We start from the raw sequence: 20,925 nt of genomic DNA, 5'->3' as shown, positions 1-20,925 counted from the left end.
TCATTATACAATATTTTTTGTGGTGATATTAAACCTTACAGGTTTCACATACTTGCACAGAAGTCCACAGTTAAAGGGGTATTAATGAAAAGAAGGGCTAACAAAGTACGGTAAATGTTGTTTAAATTTCAAATGGACAAAATGCGCAACAATGTCAGGGGAAAAAATTATAAAAAACCAACGGGAACTTTCAGCAAGTTCAAACTTCCACTTTATTTGAATTTTAATACGCACTGAAATTTACTAAGTTGTAAAATTGCATACCAAAAATGTTTTTAGAAATTCTAATTAAAAACCGTAGAACTGTGATGACAGGAAATTTTCGAATTTTTTTATTATATAAAATTTATAACTTGGACAGAAAGCAAACAACTGTCGCAGGCTGCCTCTTCCGTGGCCTAGACCGATCAAGACTTTTCAATTCATTATTTAAGGAGGCAGATACCTGTAAACGGCCATATTTTCCCTAATTTTCATTAAAATTATTTAAAATGAAGAAGTCAATATATTTTTTTAATTATATAATTTTTTTTTTTTAATTTTCTTCATTTAAAATGGCGGATGTACACTCAATTCTTCCAGGAAGGTCGCAACGGGGCTTTTCAATCGGCGGGCATTGTAGCATCGGCGTCAGTGACCTGAATACAAAAAACTAAAACTTTTTTTATTTATTAATGTCATAATTTCTATATGAATTTTGGGGCGAATTTTGCTACTATTTTTGTTTCGAAAAAATTATATTTGTAATTTCACATAGAAAGTAATATCATAGAAAAGATGTGTGCAAAATTTCAGGGAGGTCCGTCAATAACTTTTCGAGTTATCATGTACGCCAATTCGAAAAATATGGCTTTGAGAAAATCGCGTCTAAAGTTTGAATACATGAAAATTCCTCTCCCAGCGCTCGAACGCAAAGAATAGAGTCGTCACGGTTGACGATCTATAATATAAGAAATCTTAAATTTATGTTCTAAAATTTTTTTGACAGATTCTTAAAGGATTATATTATTGTAACATTTTATGAAAAAAAAATTGTTCTGTCCCTCCGCTCGCCATTCACCGTCACTGCAGCTTATTCCTCATTTCGAAAGAAATAAGGGCCGATGATGCCGCCAGTGCTCTATGCACTTCGCGAGCAGTTTTTTGTTGTTGTTACGGCGTTAAATGATTCATGATTTTACCTTACTGAACAGTTTGCTATTCTTAGCTGTCAAACCATAATTATCGATATCGATAGTCCTCATGCAGTTAAAAAACACGCTTTAGTTTATGTAATATTTTTTTTATTCTGTAAGTTCTTATAAAATAAAAAGCCCGTTTATTCTTTTAACATAAGCACTATTAAAGTTTTTAGTAAACTATAATAGTACTGCTATCTGCATATTTCCAGCTGAATGTATTTAAACATTAGGGTGATAAGATAAATATTGATTTTAAATCTGATAGAAAAAAAAATTTTGGGTCATCCTAATATTATATGTATATGTATGTGTTCCTGCATTTGTTAATATTTTTTTTTTTACTTTCATTTGCCTTTTTTTAGAGTGCGCGTGCTGACGACATTCTTGTTCATATTCTTCATTATATTTGTGATACGACAATGGCCTGATGTGCAGGACATCGGTGCTGGACTGATGCGACATTTAAAGGAATCATTGGTTGTTAAATGAAGTACATAAATGGCGCTTGTAAACAAGAGACAAAAACATACACAAACACACATACAGACACACACGTGCATACATGCAATAAACACACTGGAAGAGGAAGCAGTAATGCATAGAAATAAATAGCAGCAGCAGCAGAAGCAGCAAATATATGCGTGTGAATGTAGCAGCAATTAGTTATATAAATTTTGTTATTTTTTATTAGCTGTTAGTGGCGTTAGGAAAATGTGAAAAGTAAACAAACAGATTACAATGTTAAAAAATAATAATTATAATAATAATAGTAGTAATCCAGCATTTAGCCTTAAAAGCACCCGTCTTGTACAGATGCACTGTTGGGACTGGCAAATGTGAGTGCGCGTCTGGCGTAGTAGACATATTTGTGCATACATGACCTTTATTTCGATTTTGGATTTGTTTGAGTGGAAAAGAAGTTTTTCATTAATGTTCATCGACTTCAGCTTTTGTGTGGAAATTTTAGATTAGCCGCTGACACATGCGTTATGCTGCTTACGGTATACCTCAGTTGCTTACTTTATACCTACAGCGGATATGTATGTATATATTTGAGTCTGAGCTGACAACTTTGGTATTGATTATGCAATGATTTTAACAGAAGCAAATGTCTTTTTAGATGCCCTTAAAGGATGATCAGAGACTAAATTAAAGAATTTTCGAACTTACATTTGTATATTTCAACCAAAAAAAGTTGTGTAGACCTCGGAAATATTTTATAAAGCGTACTTGGTTTTCCTACACCAAAAAAAAAATACTTACTCTAAACGTTATCAATCAATTTAAATTTTTAAAACATGAACTCATTCTTAAAGTATAAATTCGCCTACTTGTTTGAGTATAATTCATGTGAAATTCACTAATGAAATTCATAATTTTTAACACACCTAAGGGACTAGAGAGTTTTTTTTGTTTGTTTTTGTGAACCATTCATGTATTTGAATTAAAAGAGTGTACAAGACTTTCTATGAACATGCAAATTAATTTTTTTACGGAAGAATAAATTTTAATTGTTAAAGTTTATTATCAATTGTGGATTTCAAAGATCTTCTGTCAAAAGTATTCAACATTTTTTATAGCAGCTACTTCAGCACTCAAAAAATTTATATTCAGAAATGAAAACAGCGGTCATTTGTCAAATACTTTAAAAATTTGTAAATGGAACATAATCAAATATCAAATACGAAGTATTTTAAACTCAAGCATGAAAAATGCAAAATTTTATATAAAGTGCGAGATTGAATTTTTGTAGAACACACATACATACACATAATTTAAATGTAATGAAAACATAAACCTTTCTTTAAACTCTCCATCTCCTTTTTATATCGAATGAAAAAATGAATTTTCGCGGCACTTTGAAAGATTGTTATCAACTGTGGATTGAAAACTTCTCATATGGAACGTGTTAAAAAATGTGTACATAGATAGAAGTTGCTCCACGATTAAAATGCTTTCTTTAAAAAATAATATTGAAGCGTCCTCATTAGAATTTTGTGTGTGGAACGTAATTAAAAATCAAACTGTCCCTTGAACTCGTCAAAACAGTAAAAATTGCATTTAAAATGTGCTGCTAAGGTTTATTAGCAAATGTGGATTTCAAAGTATGTACTTATTATGTGGAACGTATTTCCAAATTATTATTAGAGCTTCTCCAATTCCTCACATTTGCTTAAACAATGTACAATCCCGCAGAAAATCAAGCATGAATTATCAAATGTAGCATTGCAAATGGAATGCCGTGCGGCATGTATTCAAAAATCAATCGGTATTTCTTTGAACTTTGGATTTCAAAATTGTTTTGTGGACCTGACTATATTTTTTTATTGTACAAATGAATATAAACAGTGTTTTTATCGTACACATTTTCGTGTCAATTACTTTTCATCTACACATTTCGTTTGACAAGCAAGTGAGGTTAGGTTAGGTTATTCTGGCTGGCCGAAGCCACGCAGAGATCATTTTAGTCCATAGCGATACCAGATCAGAGTCCTTTTTTGGTTTTTTTTTTGTTGATTTGAATAAAATTTTTTACAAATTAGCTATCATATTGACAATTTAAACCATTTCGATTTTCAAATATTAATGTCGAAAGATTTTCAAACACACACAAATACATACAACCCAACAAACTTCAGAAAATTAACTTTTTGCCTTTGAAAAATGCGCCCCTCAAGTTGATATCTCGCAAATGCTATATCAAATCATTGAGGAACTTAAAGCTTTAAAGCTTTTTCAAATTAAGAAACAGCCTTTTTTTACATTAGAAAAATGAAAATGTTCTGATACAGAAAAGCTTATTTTTGTTGAGAATAACTGGAAGTAAAGCTATACAATTTATTTAAAGCTAAAACCTTAGAGGCAGCGAATGTTCAACGCAAAGACGCGCGCGCACACACACATACACAAGAATGGATAGAATGGGATAAATTATACATACATACAAATTTAAGGCAAGGTTAATGCATAAGATGACTCCTTTTTTATATATACCGAGTACATACATACATACAATACTAGCTACTGTTTAAAGCAAAAACAAAAAAAAGCAAATAACTAATTGAAAAAATTCCTTGAAAATAAATAATTATGAAAAATGTGCGCCAATTAGCGGTATTAGACTCTATTTTATTATATGCATACATTTAAATAATTACAACTACATAACAGAAATAGTGCAGTTTTCATAGTTTTAGCCGATAGCCTATAGCGGTTAGTAATAGACATGACGTAGTTATGCGTAATTGAGTTAAGATTAAATACTGTAGCATAATTTTCAGCGTAAGCAAACTAAATAGCAGCATAAACTAGAAATTGCGAACATACGTTGGTATGTGGTATTTAAGCGTGAAGTGTGCTAAGGGATTGAAATACTGTGAAGTTTTTTTGAATTTTTGGATTTCGAAGCAAGTGGCCCCCAGTAAAATCGTATTGTATTATAATTGAAATTTTTATGCAATATTCCTTTTAATGCATTTTTAGTGCGGCTTTTTCTTTTTTTTTGTAATAAAAATAAACTTAAGATTTTCGAAAACTTAAATGTAAATGTTAAAAATATACGTATGTGTGCTCTTTAATACAATATTTATCTTACCTATCTACCATACTACCTATATCGCATACCGACTTTGATAACACGCTAAAATATGTATATGCATACATTTTTATTATTATTTTTTATTACTCTTTGTATTACATAAAATAGCTAAGAATGAAAAAAAAAGTTGAGAGAAGTAAAATTATAAAATGTATATTAAATAAATATATAAATCTAAATAAACTGATAAAATAATATGCATACACAACGTCCATACAATGGAATATTATCGATTTTGATTATAAATAGCGCTTCGACTGCAATTAGAGGATGAACGTGAATTGTTACGGTAAGTAAAATCCGTAAAGGGTGAGCACATAACTGGTTCCTTTTTAAAATATGCATTATTTTAATGCTGACAGTTGGTTTACGCTCCGATAACAATGTCGGCCTTGAAATCCAACGAGGAATCTCTCTTGTCAACAAGTGCTACTTTGGACTAAGTAGGCAGTGAAGTAATAAAATCCTCTTTCGTCGAACAAAACTAACAACCAACAGGCTCTCATCAAGCCCTTCCTAACGTATGGCGCAGAAGCTTGGACGATGACAATATCCGATGAGGCGTCCCTTGGAGTGTTTGAGAGAAAGATTCTGCGGAAGATTTTTGATCCTTTGTAAGTTGGAGACGGCGAGTATACCAGGCGACGGAACAATGAGCTGTCTGAGCTTTACGATGACATAGACATAGTGCAGCAAATAAAGATCCAGCGGCTACGTTGGCGTGTGATGTCGTCCGAATGGATACAAACGTTCCGGCTCTAAAAGTATTCGATGCGGTACCAGCTAGTGATAGCAGAGGAAGTGGAAGACCTCCTCTGCGTTGGAAAGATCAGATGGAGAATGACTCGGTGTTTCCAACTGGCGCCGGTTAGCACGAGAAAGAAACGACTGGTGCGCTTTGTTGAACTCGGCCAAAAGTGCGTAAGCGTTTACCGCGCCAATTAAGAAGAAGGAGCTGGTTTACGCGCAGAAAAGTGGAAGGAAATGAGAATCGCTTTGCGCTTGTCCACTTTTTATTGTCAAAAACATCGATTTTTTTAAATTTCTACTCTAACCTTTTTAACCCTTTAGCACACAAGAGCCCTTATATGGTAATCCAGTTTTGACTCAATTTTATTTCCAAATTAAGTATTATAATTATAACACCTTCTATGTTCTTGGCCTGATTTCGCTAGAACCAGATTGAAATGTTTAGGAGCTGTACAACATGAGAAGTTAGAATGCGTCTCGGGGTTAGAGCTTCAGAGTTTACTTAGATTCGCAAAAGACGCAGACGTATTACAAGATGTCTACCACAAAGAGACGTGAAGGTCTAGCTAGACCTGGTAACACTAAGGACCAATAGGTATATGTGATGGCTTTCAGCTAACCACGTCAATCTTGGTATTATAAAATAGTTCAAATTATTTTAATCCGTAAAATATATATTTAGCAATAATAAAACGTAAAAAATGTACCCATGATGCTGAAATTCACTTGCCAGCTTTGCTTTAATATTTTTGGTGGAAATTTGTTTGTTTCATGGTGGAAATAGCTTTAAAAGACACATTAAAAGAAAAATAATGAAAAAGTTGTATATTTTTACGTTTTACTCTTTAACCATGAAACAAACAAATTTCCACCAAAAATATTAAAGCAAAGCTGGCAAGTGAATTTCATAAGGGATTACTAAATTATATTACAATATACAATATTAAAAAAAGGTTAGAGTAGTAATGTAAAAAAAAAATTAATTTAAAGTTACGAAAACATACTTTTTATTCATATGTATTTGAAGTTTCATATAAATTCGTGTGTGAATATTAATTTTCTTGAAAGAAAAAATCAAATGCTATATTTTGGCATATTATTTAAATACAGTCCGGTTTACGTGATTAGAGGCAATAATTTTTACGGAAGAAAACGTTGATGAACGGATTTGTACGTATTCTCAAATAGTCTAATGAAATTTCAGACCAGACCGTTTTAATGATTCGAATTAAAGGATTTTTGTCTTCAAATTGTTGCCCAATCTCATAAACCTTACGAGCAAGCCATCCCCATAGATTTTCAACAATGTTCAGATCTGGGGAATACGGTGGCCATCCTAAAGTTTCAACGTTTTGGGACGCAATCCAAGTTTTGACCGCACTTGAAGTGTGTACAGGTGCATTATCCTGTTGAAAGATCCAATTAATAGGTCCAAATGTTTCACGGATCTCGGGAAAAGATGACTCTAACAGAGCTTTATAGCTGTTTCTCGTCATTTTGTTGTCCACAATTTTTAATAGTACATTATTGCTCCCCATACCATAACACTACATTCATGGGTGTGATATCCACTCAACTACTTTTCCTCCTTTCCTCTAATTGTATCCATCCGGCCCATCTTTTCGTCAGGGACATCGTAATTTGGAACAAAACTTCAAGCCATGTGGTCCCTTGCAAAATCGAAGCGGTGTTCCTTGCGAAATTGATTTAAAGATATTTTTTGTCATTTTTTATGCTTCAGATGTGGCGCTTATAGATAGCGCTTCGAATGATGAATTTACTAGCTGCAATATTTGCCACTTCTTTAATTTTTGCTGTTAGAAGGACGGTATTTGATGCAATCCTAAGAATATTGCGGTTCTGCCTTTATAGATCTTACTACAGGAGGCACCTTATTTCACGCGAAGATCCACAACATTCGGACTTCAACCAATTTGTTTCGCAATTTGGCAATTTGGAAGTCCCTTTGAGGTTAGGATATCGATTTGTCCTTTTTCTCGGTCTTTAAACCTGTCTGCTTTTCCATTTTATTAGAATTAAGAATTAAGAAGTTTTCGAGCAAACACAATGAATGCTTAAAAAACGATCCCTTATGTAGGCTAACTGAATGCCTCTTTCTAAGTGAACCAATAAATCAAGCACAGTATTCCAACTGTATCGCTTAACGTTAAGCAGTTTTAAAACTTTGTTTTTGTGCCTTTTCTGATCCTTACCTTCTTATCTTAACTTATCTGCTGATGGCTATAAAGATTGCTTAACTAATACTCATTTTTTGATGGCCCCAATCTTCCAGTGTAAACCGCCCTCGAATATTCAAGCATTAGTGGTCTGGATACTGTAGCAGGCTAAATTCCTATCTATCCAAAAATCGACACCGACATACTCACCAAACACCTTTCTCGCTCTGATCTGGTACTGCTGATTGGCTCACCACACTAAGCAGGGATATTTAAGCTGCTGAAAGAACAGAAAAATTAGTACTCGGCAATATAAAGAGGCTTGCGTACTTTAGTTAATTTACCCGCCGATAAAAGAACAAATCAACAAAGAAAAAGCTTAGAACCTTAATTTAACATTTCTCGGTCTCCTCACTTAAACTTAAACTCACATCAAGCTGAAAACTATTTTTGTGGTTAAAGACAGTTTAAGTTAACTACGACAGAGTCAAACTGGTATTTATTAAAAAACACGATTTTAATCGTTAAAACATTTTTTGACCTCTCTATGACTGCGGTCCTTTATTTTCGGGTCAGATCCAGCATGGTCTTAAAAAATTGGTTTAACAGAATCCTACAAGACCAGCTGAAGCATCATTTCATTGAAGTCATTGAAGTCAGATTTCACAATTAATCGGAAAGTTTAAGTTAAGTGTTGTTTTTTTAGCATTAAAAATAAAACATAGCCGAAGGCCCACCCTATATTTTTGCATATAAGAGTATATCTCTAATTTCTATGTCAGCAACCAACCCAATCAAAGAACGAGAGTAATACTCTTTCATGAATAAGAGTGGCGACCTTTAGAACAGCTGTTGGATTTTCACACAATTCAAAGGATGGAAGTCGTATAACAACTAGGACTACTACAATTATAAACTTTTATAATAATTCTGTACTTATATATACATATCTACACACAAGTACTCGTATATGAAAGCAGGTATGCAACATTAGTTCGAGACGCTTTTTCAGTTCTAAGTCGTATGCCATAAAAGAAATCGGAAAATGTTTCGGCAAAGAAATCTAACGTAACTCAGAGATGTACAGAAATCGAGTTCAGGCCTACGGATTGCAAAATAGGAAGTAATTTCAATGATCAGAAACTCTTCTGCTGCAGGTACATATATTTCAATATTCTATGGAAGTCTGCTTTTAAAAGCAATGAAACGTAGACAATCCTAAAACTCGAAACTTATTTGCAATTCTACAATTTCGTCGACAACATAAAAAAGGCTCTCCAATATAATAATTTTAGGATGCATGTTTCTATCAGTTTTCTTAGATGTTGTTATAACCGACTGTGTGATATATCCCACAAGTGAAGGGACGTAATGCTCGGTAAAAATTATGTGACATTTTTATTGCACAGAACGACCCTCTCTAACGTACCAATACATCTGGGCACACGTAGGAACGCATTTGCTTTCAAACAATAGATGAAAAGTAAAAGATTGAATCAGGTAAAGGCATTTAAATATTTAATTACAACTAACCTAATTCATGTCAAACTTTGAGAAAGCGAGACTATTGAGAAGTGCGGGGAAATAATCTGTGCTTCGGGGTGCATTCGCCACGGATAACTACATAGATGCCAAGGAACAAGTATGATAGAATACAAGATTACGTTTTCCCAATTTTGGGCTCACAGCACCAGTACAAAAAAGAAAGTGAATGGGTAGCCAAGAACATAAAATCCTCTGTACGTGCATACATTTGCATATAAAGGTTTGTTTATTTTCTGTACGGACGTCACCCATTGGTGAAATTCGCCAAAAAGAAAGCAGCGTTTCCGGTAGGCATGATTTGATTACAAGTTTTGGTCATCCGAAGCAAAGTTGTTGAAATAACTTTTTTGACAGAGAGAGAGATAGAGGTGAATATAAAGAAAATGGCTAAAGTGAGATTAGTTGAATACTAGCACTCGTTTTTCAGACTGCAACGAAGTAATATAGGCAGTGGCTGCACTGACTTTTTTGTACATGCCCAACACAATCGTAGTTATTGCAGACCTCTGTTAGGTCCGAAAATCAGCTCATTTCTTCAAAATCACAAAGAGCCGGCTAACGGTCTGATGTTGGCCACACCGTCTTTTTTCTCTCCACAGATAACTGCTCTCCACCGCCTTGTGCCTTATGCTGCAAACAGTCACCGACGTACGTAGTCCCTTACCGCAGCCCCTAGAGAGCACAAAGTTGAGCAAAACTCATCCCGTAGTGAAACACTGCGTTCTTTCAGTTACATATTTGCAATACACCGGTTTGTGTGTGTATGTGTTTGGTTGTATCTACACAATGTTGCCATTGATATTTTTGCTTACACACTTTTTGACACAACCGCGTTATCAGTTGCAATTTTTCATTGTTTAATAAACCAAAGCCAAAAACCAACAAGTTCAAATAGTTCATTTATCTATAATTAACATTATTCAATATTGGTTTTTAGTTATTTTAACAAAAATTAAAATGTTTCCAAGTTTATTTTGTAAATGATTTCGAAATGTACTGTTTGGCAACATTGTGTGGTGAGAGAGCAATCCTGAGAGGAATTTTCAAAAATCCTGCGACAAAATATACGATACTACGATACGGAAGGGAAATAATTTTTATGCATTATGCTGAAAACAGTAAACACCGTGAACGCAATCCCCTGTCCGCTGTTACGATCAAACTAATGAGAACCCCATGTAAATGAAAAATTCCTTCCGTATCGTAGTATCGTAGATTTTATTTCACGATATTTAAAAATTCCCGTAATACCCCGGCAGCTGATTGCTCTCTCACCACACAATGCTGCCAAACAGTACATTTCGAAATCATTTACAAAATAAACTTGGAAACATTTTAATTTTTGTTAAAATAACTAGAAACCAATATTGAATAATGTTAATTATAGATAAATGAACTATTTGAACTTGTTGGTTTTTGGCTTTGGTTTATTAAACAATGAAAAATTGCAACTGATAACGCGGTTGTGTGAAAAAGTGTGTAAGCAAAAATATTAATGGCAACATTGTGTAGATACAACCAAACACATACACACACAAACCGATGTATTGTGTAAATATGTAATTAAAAGAACGCAGTTATTCTCAGGGGATGAGTTTTTGTGCTCGTTAGGGGCTGCGGTAAGGGATTGCGTACGGGGTTCACTGTTTTCAGCATTAAACCAGTTGCGAGATTATAATTTTTTGTCTGAGAGCGCACCCAGGAATTTGTTTGAGTAGTTGCAACACTACCAATCAATGAGTAAATAAACAGCTGATATACGAAATGACGAGCTGCCAGAAATAAGAAGCCACAAATAACCAACATAAACAGCTTTATTTAACGTTAGTGGAAAATTGTTGGGATTTACATATTTTAAAGGAATTCATAATTAAACAAGAGCGAAAAATAAAAAAGGATAAGGTAAATATTAAAGTTAGTACCAAGTTGATGTTTTGAGCTAATAAAATATATTGTAATACTGTTATTGCAGCACGCAAATGCCAAAAGTGAAAAATAAGTGTGTCCAAGGATGTGGCGGAGGACACCGAGTTTTCAACTTCCCAATACAGGAAAAAGACGCCGCCAGGTTAGGGATAACAATTTTGGAAGTTATGTCAATGTCACTTAAAGTATTATTCTCTATTATTATTTTCATTCTGTAGACACGCAATTTGGCGTGATCGCTTGGGTGTAGGCGAGACGCATGCTAAATACTTGTACGCCTGTGAACGCCATTTCTCCAAAAGTATGAGGTTATCAAAGAAGTTGTTGGCAGACGCTGTTCCAGACCAAAACATAACAGTGACCATCGAATTAGGAACTGAACATTTTACGCCACAAGCGGCAGAAGAACCCATGGATGCATGTGGTGAAAGTGGCGAATTATGTTTGCATGAATCCATCTCAGATTTGAATCAAAATTTAAATTTAGCGTTTGTTGAAGCTAGGAACCAAGACCTGATTAGCGAAAATTCTAAATTAAAGTCGCTTTTAGAAGAAAAATGCAGATATATTTGTTATCTAAAAAATCAGTTGTCCGAAGTTTCAACAAAGCTAAAAAATGTAGAAAAAGAACTATCTGATAAAGTAGACGAACTGTCTGGTTTGGGTTGATTAAAATTTATTTAAGTCACGCGTTGGTACCCAATCCTTACCATGGTGAAGAGATGGAGGAACGCATTACATTTGAATTTTATATCACCCAACAGAGGGGGCAGGTTGACAGGTGTAATATAATAGTGCCTTCAAAAATACTTTTTTATTATGTAAATAAGCTAGAGATAATTTGTAAAGCAGAATTTGCTTCAAACTTTCATATAATAGAGTAAGTTAGTTTTATTCGAAAAAATGACAAATGTTATGTTGTAGTAACTGCGTCGAAATTAAATTCAATTAAAACCAAATGAAATACATACATAAATAAAAATCCAAAAGTTTTTAGAATTCTCAATCTCTTATTTCCTCTCGGCTTTTAAATATTTTGAATAAATATTTATGTATGTGGGCGTCTACTTACATCTATAATTCTATTGAAAATTGGTTTATTTTTTGTAAATACAGTCGAACCTCAATAAGTCGAACTTCGATATCTCGAATCAAATTGCTTGGCAATGGCGTTTAGAGTGAGAATTGTGTGTAATTTTTACTTGATAACTCGAACTTCTACTACTCGAATATCTTGATAACTCGAACAGAATATTTGGCGCCAGCTTTGATACGTCGAATTTCCGGGGGAATCCCCTTATTACGTGTTGCTTATTTTATAGCAAACAGATATCAGCAGTTGGGTCGATGCACTGTTTAAGTCCACAGGTATTTTATTAGTAGTTCTTACGAAAAAATAAACTCTGTTGACATGTCATCAAAACGTTGTTTACAAACTTTATCTATTGATGAAAAATTGTAACTAATAAAGGAAGTAGAAATGGGTGCGCGAAAAAAAGATGTAGCTGTAAAGTATGCATAATACAGTGTCAACTAATTTAAAAATAAACAAACGGCTATTATTGCAACCGAAAGTGGTGGTGCAAGTGGGAGTTCAAAGAGACTAAAAAAGCCAACATACGTAAATGTGGACAAAGCAGTTTGAGAATGGTTTAAATCGGCAAGAACACGGAATTTGCCTATATCCGGAGGATTACTTAAAGAAAAAGCATTGGGATTTAGTCAAAATTTAGAACAACCGAATTTCAAGGCAAGCACTGGTTGGCTCGATAATTGGAAACGAAGGTATGTACATTCATAAAATAAATGTGCAAGCTGGCGCCTAAAGTTTTTTTTCTAAGATCTGGTATTCAATGCAGACGAGACAGGCTTATTCTTTAAATGTCTTCCAGATAACACCTTAACTTTTAAAAACCAGAAATGCCATGGAGGAAAGCACAGTAAACAGAGAGTTACGTTGATGATTGCCGCAAACATGGATGGATCAGAAAAATTGAAATTACTCTTGATAGGTAAAAGTAATCAACCCCGCTGTTTTAGAGGTGTTAAATGGTTACCTCTCGACTATAAAGCAAATTCAAAGGCGTGGATGACGGGAGCCTTTTTTGCAGAATGGCTTCTTAACTTAGACAAACAATTTGGAAAAGCCGGAAGAAATATTCTACTTTTTATTGACAACTGCCCAGCCCATCCTAAAGACATCCAACAGAGATTAAAGTTTATTAAACTTGCATTTTTCCCCCCGAATATGCCATCAAAATTACAACGACTCGATCAAGGTGTCTTACAAAATTTAAAATGTCATTATCGTCGCAGAATTTTAAAAAATACTATAAAATGCTTTGAAGTAAACAAAAATCTTAACATTACATTAATGGACTGTGTTGATGAAATAACTAATGCATGGAATATCTATGTTAAGCCTGAAACCATCTATAATTGTTTTAGAAAAGACGGCTTCGGTCAATATTCTGAATGGGAGGAAGAAGATGGCATTCCTTTGGTTTTCATAAGCGAACGCATAAAAGAAAGGAGTAAGGAAGAAATTCAACTGCAGAATGAATATGAAGCTTGGCAAAATATCAAAGGTACAGAATGTGTCACCTTTAATGATTTTATGCATGTGGATGACGATATTGTTACTTCAGAGTTTCCCACAGATGAAGATATTGTGGAGCTATTGGGATCTAAATCCGAATTTGAGCATGATAGCGAAAGTGATATAGAAGATGATATGCTGCAACCAGTTTCAAACGAGCTATTATAGTTGCAAATTCGTTCAAGATTTTGCGGTCATATTTAAAAACCAATGAACATACAACCGATTCTCTGTACAATGGTTTAAATTATATTGAAGCTTTTTTTGAAGATCATAATAAAAAATCCTCTCGTCAATCTCAAATAACTGACTTTTTTTACTTTAAACGAATGAAAGCTATACATCTATTCATACTATGTTCTAATTTTAAAATATACACATACATTATTATATAGCAACTATACATAATTTGAAGCATGTACTGTTTTATCAATAAAATTGTTTGCTAACCCTTGAGCTTTATGGATTGTTTTTTTTCCATCAGGTTTTATTTTGTTTATGTATTTTTATGTATGTATGTACATATGTATATTATATTTGATTACTCGAAGTCTTGATAGCTCGTTTTTTTTTTGTGGCAAGTCATAGTTCGAGTTATCGAAGTTCGACTGTATGTATATACTAGCAAACCCGGCCCCCTTCGCTGGGCACACCAAAATAGAATAGATATGGTTTAGAACAGAAAATATATGATTTTCATATTATTTATTTCTTTATTCTTTATTCAAGCGCTTTGGCATAAACAATATTTTTTGTTTTTCTATTTGTTTTTGAGTAAATATAAAATATAAATTGAAAATCAGGAATAAAGAAGATTGTTTTTAAATTTCAAATCAACGCATATGAATAAACAATCGTCTTTTTTCCTGATCATCCATGAATTTTTCGTTTCAATTTATATGTTTTATTAAGCATTGGAGCTTTTTTAACCATTATCCATTTATATTTTTCAAAAAAAAAAACGAAAAAATTTTTTTTTCACGAACACATAATTTCATTCGGATTTCACATTAAATTCTCAAATTTCGTAAGAAATTATTCACTGTTCGAAAATCCACTCCAAAAAAATTCACAAACAATTTTTACATGTTGCACTTACGTTTTTTCCTTATGGCATCCAAATCAGAAAGAAATATTGACACATTGTAACTCACACTGTCAATTTGACAGTTCAGTTCCGCCCCAAGCGTTAAAAAAGTAAGCGACATTATGGCTGGTTCAAAAGAACGCTGTACCCTTTGCCAGTGCTCCGAATTACAACCAAACTTTACGAAAACCATTTTCAATACTTACTTAACAATGTGCGTAAGTTTGGTTTAATTCGGTGCAAAGACACGGCGGGTCCACGTTTTGGCATATATTTCGAGACCCTAGTCATCAATAGGTATGAAAATTACCCCGTATTAAAGCACTTATCAACAGCTTTCATTTGATATCCATATTGTACAAACACATTCTAGGGTCCACGTTTTGGTCTCTATCTCGAGACCCTAGTCACGGAGCGGATGGAAATACTCTGAACTAAAGCATTCACCAACAGCTTCCATTTGATACCCATATTGTACATACACATCCGAAGGTTACCCGGGTCCACGTTTTGACCTATATCTCGAGACCCTATCTACCAATAGGTATCCAAACTATACGGAAACCATCTTCAATACCTCCTTAACAACGTGTGTAAGTTTGGTTTAATTCGGTGCAAAGACACGGCGGGTCCACGTTTTGGCATATATTTCCAGACCCTAGTCATCAATAGGTATGAAAATTACCCCGTATTAAAGCACTTATCAACAGCTTTCATTTGATACCCATATTGTGCACACACAACCAAAGGTTACCCGGGTCCACGTTTTGACCTATATCTCGAGACCCCAGTCACGGAGCGGCATGAAAAGTACTCTGTACTAAGGCATTCACCAACAGCTTCAATTTGATATCCATATTGTACAAACACATTCTAGGCTCCACGTTTTGGTCTCTATCTCGAGACCCTAGTCACGGAGTGGCATGAAAAATACTCTGAACTAAAGCATTCACCAACAGCTTCCATTTGATACCCATATTGTACATACACGTCCGAAGGTTACCCGAGTCCACGTTTTGACCTATATCTCGAGACCCTATCTACCAATAGGTATTCACACTATACGGAAATCATCTTCATTACCTACTTAACAATGTGTGCAAGTTTGGTTTAATTCGGTTCAAAGACACGGCGGGTCCACGTTTTGGCATATATTTTGAGACCCTAGTCATCAATAGGTACGAAAATTACCCCGTATTAAAGCACTTGAGCTTTCATTTGATAACCATATTGTACAAACACATTCTAGGGTCCACGTTTTGGTCTCTATCTCGAGACCCTAGTCACGGAGCGGATGGAAATACTCTGAACTAAAGCATTCACCAACAGCTTCAATTTGATATCCATATTGTACAAACACATTCTAGGGTCCACGTTTTGGTCTCTATCTCGAGACCCTAGTCGCGGAGCGGTTGGAAATACTCTGAACTAAAGCATTCACCAACAGCTTCCATTTGATACCCATATTGTACATACACATCCGAAGGTTACCCGGGTCCACGTTTTGACCTATATCTCGAGACCCTATCTACCAATAGGTATCCAAACTATACGGAAACCATCTTCAATACCTCCTTAACAATGTGTGTAAGTTTGGTTTAATTCGGTGCAAAGACACGGCGGGTCCACGTTTTGGCATATATTTCCAGACCCTAGTCATCAATAGGTATGAAAATTACCCCGTATTAAAGCACTTATCAACAGCTTTCATTTGATACCCATATTGTACAAACACATTCTAGGGTCCACGTTTTGGTCTCTATCTCGAGACCCTAGTCACGGAGCGGATGGAAATACTCTGAACTAAAGCATTCACCAACAGCTTCAATTTGATATCCATATTGTACAAACACATTCTAGGGTCCACGTTTTGGTCTCTATCTCGAGACCCTAGTCGCGGAGCGGTTGGAAATACTCTGAACTAAAGCATTCACCAACAGCTTCCATTTGATACCTATATTGTACATACACATCCGAAGGTTACCCGGGTCCACGTTTTGACCTATATCTCGAGACCCTATCTACCAATAGGTATCCAAACTATACGGAAACCATCTTCAATACCTCCTTAACAATGTGTGTAAGTTTGGTTTAATTCGGTGCAAAGACACGGCGGGTCCACGTTTTGGCATATATTTCCAGACCCTAGTCATCAATAGGTATGAAAATTACCCCGTATTAAAGCACTTATCAACAGCTTTCATTTGATACCCATATTGTACATACACAACCAAAGGTTACCCGGGTCCACGTTTTGACCTATATCTCGAGACCCTAGTCACGGAGCGGCATGAAAAGTACTCTGTACTAAAGCATTCACCAACAGCTTCAATTTGATACCCATATTGTACATACACATCCGAAGGTTACCCGGGTCCACGTTTTGACCTATATCTCGAGCCCTATCCACCAATAGGTATCCAAACTATACGGAAACCATCTTCAATACCTTCTTAACAATGTGTGTAAGTTTGGTTTAATTCGGTGCAGACACGGCCGGTTAGCGAACACACACAAAAAGTTGACTTTATTTTATATATAAGATTTTTTTCAGTTTGTGTCCGAAAAATCCAAATATCTTACGGAACCCTATTTTTTTCCAAAATAAAATGTAATCCATGTTACTCGTGGATGATGTAGCTTTCGAATGGTGAAAGAATTTTTAAAATCGGTCCAGTAGTTTTTGAGCCTATTCGTTACAAACAAACAAACAAACAAAGTTTTCCTCTTTATAATATTAGTATATATATATGCACATGGTAGAAAAAGTCTGCGTTCACCCACTGTTATAAAGTATTAAAATAATTTAACGTGTTTATCTTAAAACTCTCAGTTATTTCTTTTCACTTATTTCAAAGAAAATTATTCATAGAGGTTATGAACAAAATTTTTTGGAGTTTGAGCTGCGTCGTGTTCAGATAACGGGATTGTAGTACAGTTAATATACTTAAATAGGCTAAGCAGAAAAAGTGTGCGTTCATTTCGAATAGTGACGATTATTTGCATGGCAATTACGTTAAATTTAATTTTAAATCATTCATGTAGTTGACGCGGTTAAGAACAAATCTAAAGAGGGAAAAATTGATATTAGAAATACATTTTTTGTTACTATGGACCAAAGGCGAAAAGAAATAGATATTGGTGAAAGGAAAATCATTGTAAGCTTGTGGCAAAATAGTATGAGCTATCGGGAAATCGCGAAAATTGCTGGGAGGCAATACTCCTCGGTCCAAAGAGTGATAAACAACTTCAAGCAAACGAATTGTTTGGAGTCTAAGCCTCGTTCTGGGCGTCCAAAAAAACTGACGGAAAGAGAAGAACGCAACATAACTATTCTTGTGAATTCTAATCCACGACTAACAGCAAGCCGAATTTCAAGAGACATAGAAGTAAAATACCAAAAGAAAGTACATCCAGATACAGTAAGAAAAATTCGAAAAAGAATCGGATTTCACGGCAGAGTGGCCCGAAAAAAACCCTTCATATCGCGAGTAAATCGACTTAAGCGGATCGCTTTCGCCAAGGAATACGTAAACAAGCCACCTGAGTTTTGGAATAGTGTGATTTTTTCAGATGAGGGCAAGTTTTGCATTTTCGGGATAAAAAGTCGTAAAATTATTTGGAGGAAAAACGGAACGGCACTTGGAAAGCAAAATCTGGTACCTACGGTAAAGCATGGGGGAGGAGGTGCCATGATATGGGGGTGTATGGCTAGTTCGGGCGTTGGAAATATACAGTTTTTTGAGTCGATAATGAACAGACATGATTATCTCGATATTTTAAAAACGAATTTGTGAGAAAGTGCAATCAAACTGGGACTCGGTGAAAGATTTGTTTTCCAACAGGACAACGACCCGAAACACACAGCAGGGATTGTTAGGTTGTGGTTGTTGTATAATGTTCCAAAACAACTTCGCACACCCCCACAATCACCTGACCTTAACCCCATTGAGCACTTATGGGACATTCTAGAAAAAAAAAATACAAGAGCGTACAATAACTAGCAAGGAAATGCTTAAGAACGCGCTTAAAGAGGAATGGGAACCCATAAGTCCAGAAATAACAGCCAACCTAGTTGGATCAATGAAAAGACGCCTCCTAGAAGTCATAAAAAGCCGGGGATATCCAACTAGCTATTAATTTTAAAACATTTCTATGATCTTAAGCCTTTTATTTTATTATTATTGAAGTGAACGCAAACTTTTTCCGTTTAGTTTGAATGGCCTTTTTAATTTTATGTGATCTCATTTTAAATTTGATTTTGTTATTGGTAGCGAAATATGTGTGATAGTTACGTTTAAGTGAACTTAATAAAACTCATTAAAAAAATTTCTGAAATATTTATTGTTTTGAACTTTTTCTAATGCAAAGAATATTTGCATAGGTGAACGCAGACTTTTTCTACTATGTGTATATATACTTAGTCTTGCCACAAATTCTGTGAAAAATTTTACAATGAATACGGCGCGGACGAATTCGAAGAAAAAAGTTCCGTTATTTTTGCGTCTGTTAGTTTAACATTGCATTAACTCATAAATTATACTCAGTTTCGTGGCAATTTCGCTTATTAACAATATAGTGGGGAGCAGGGAAAGCGAAAGTCGCATTGCAGTAATTGCGTTACATAAGTGCAGTAAAAGGGCAAGTGAGAATTACGAAATGCTGAAAACACAAAATATTTCGAGGATGTTTGTTTACCGCACGATCAATCGTTTTTAACAAACGTTTGAAGTGACAGGTAGAAAAAGAAGTGGTCGTCCGCGCGTGGCTCGAACCGGTACAGCAATAAAAGCCGTTCGAGAAAGAATTTGCAGAAAATCACGTCCAGGGAATTGAATGTATCGACCAGATCCCTGTCAAGACTAGGTCCAAATGATCTCCACATGGAAGCCTTCCGTCCCTGGCCATCTTTTGATATCGCGCTTGAAGAAAATTAGGCTCGTTGGATGCAAGGAGCCTTTTCACAGATGGGAAAATTTTTATTGTGGAAGAAGCTAAACTAAAACTTCTAAAGGCACAAAGGCACGTTGCCCAAGAGTTCAGCGTGGCCACCATCCAGCCTCCGTAATAGTCTGGTAGGGAATGACTTGTAAAAGCGTTACATCTCATTTCTGGGGAAAAATAGGTTAAGATCGTGGCAAAAGTATACCAGGAGAATGTCTAAGAAGGCGTGGTGAAGCAGTTGAGCAGTACTGTCTTCAATGGGAAGCGTTGGGTCTTCCAGCAAGATTCTGCTGCAGCCCATATGGCAAAAACTACCCAGCAGTGGCTAAAAAACAATATTCCTGGGTTCATAGTCGCAGAAGATTGGCCGTCTGGAAGTCCAGATCAGAATCCATTGGACTACAGTTTGTGGTCAGAATTGGAGAACATGGCCTATCGAAGACCACAGAAATTTGGAGAGTCTCAAACAATCTGGTTGGAGCAGCGACGTCAATATCTATAGAAACCGTGCGTGTTGAATGGACTAATCGTTTGAAGACTTGTGTAAAAGCAAATGGTAACCATTTCGTATGAAAATTAAATTATTTTTTTTTAATATTTACTTGATTAAATAAAACAAACTTCATTGAACAAAAGCATTACAATTTCATATCTATAACGGACTTAGCTTGTAACAGAACTTATGGCAGGGCAAAGTATATTTCCAAATTAGTTAATAACTAAAAGATACCTACATTGCTTCCGATATGTATTTCGGAAACTGCAGCAACAGTGACTGGCGTACATACCTCTAAATCATTGGCCGATTCCTATTTAATATATGGATTCAAATAAGCATAAATTTTATCTGCGATCAGCTGTATTTCTCACTTGCAAATTCACACAAGTAAAAATATATCCAGTAAAAACTTGCAACTTGCCCTCAAAATGAAATTTCTTTTTGCTCTCTCAGGAACAGACCTTAAATCGAACATCATCTGTGCATTTATTTTTGGTGTATCAAACAATGAAACTCATTTACTAAGGTGGATTAAAATATTAATTTATCGTCATGTATTTTGTTGTTTAATAAGAGTTTAAATTTACAATAAATGTTTTAATAGGTTCTTGGGAAAACC

At 35.0% G+C, this 20,925-nt stretch overlaps 3 protein-coding genes across 7 annotated transcripts in view; all 3 read left to right on the top strand.

Annotated features, from left to right (window-relative positions):
• LOC128861987 (transmembrane and coiled-coil domains protein 2) overlaps positions 1–4,191 on the top strand; it is a 132,576-nt gene extending 128,385 nt beyond the window's left edge. For all 5 annotated transcript variants that reach the window (XM_054100361.1, XM_054100379.1, XM_054100370.1 and 2 more), the window contains one exon: positions 1,544–4,191. In XM_054100361.1, the coding sequence (XP_053956336.1) occupies positions 1,544–1,670 (127 nt within the window). In that variant the 3' untranslated portion in view covers positions 1,671–4,191. The remainder of the gene's footprint in view (positions 1–1,543) is intronic.
• Positions 4,192–10,830: 6,639 nt separating this feature from the next.
• LOC128856290 (uncharacterized) lies at positions 10,831–12,161 on the top strand. The gene is made up of 3 exons (XM_054091590.1): positions 10,831–11,153; positions 11,224–11,319; positions 11,396–12,161. The coding sequence occupies exons 2-3, from the start codon at positions 11,231–11,233 to the stop codon at positions 11,844–11,846; spliced, it is 540 nt and encodes a 179-aa protein (XP_053947565.1). The 5' UTR covers positions 10,831–11,153; positions 11,224–11,230; the 3' UTR covers positions 11,847–12,161.
• A 792-nt stretch (positions 12,162–12,953) lies between these two features.
• On the top strand, positions 12,954–14,106 carry LOC128856280 (tigger transposable element-derived protein 4-like). Its single transcript, XM_054091580.1, has 2 exons — positions 12,954–13,765; positions 13,826–14,106. Exons 1-2 carry the CDS (start codon positions 13,138–13,140, stop codon positions 13,942–13,944), a joined length of 747 nt encoding a protein of 248 aa, XP_053947555.1. The 5' UTR covers positions 12,954–13,137; the 3' UTR covers positions 13,945–14,106.
• The last annotated feature ends 6,819 nt before the right edge of the window (positions 14,107–20,925 follow it).

The sequence above is a fragment of the Anastrepha ludens genome, chromosome 2, assembly GCF_028408465.1.
Source record: "Anastrepha ludens isolate Willacy chromosome 2, idAnaLude1.1, whole genome shotgun sequence".
Classification (NCBI taxonomy): Eukaryota; Metazoa; Arthropoda; class Insecta; order Diptera; family Tephritidae; genus Anastrepha; species Anastrepha ludens.
Note: the sequence above shows the minus strand (reverse complement) of the source record. Positions and strands in the feature narration are given on the sequence as shown.

Bases quoted from the DNA above. Each gene is read 5' to 3' on its own strand.
- LOC128856280 (XM_054091580.1), top strand. From the start codon at position 13,138: ATGATTGCCGCAAACATGGATGGATCAGAAAAATTGAAATTACTCTTG. The intron at 13,766-13,825 runs GTACAGAATGTG...TTGTTACTTCAG, and splicing joins AGCTTGGCAAAATATCAAAG to AGTTTCCCACAGATGAAGAT.
- LOC128856290 (XM_054091590.1), top strand. From the start codon at position 11,231: ATGCCAAAAGTGAAAAATAAGTGTGTCCAAGGATGTGGCGGAGGACAC. The intron at 11,320-11,395 runs GTTAGGGATAAC...TTCATTCTGTAG, and splicing joins CAGGAAAAAGACGCCGCCAG to ACACGCAATTTGGCGTGATC.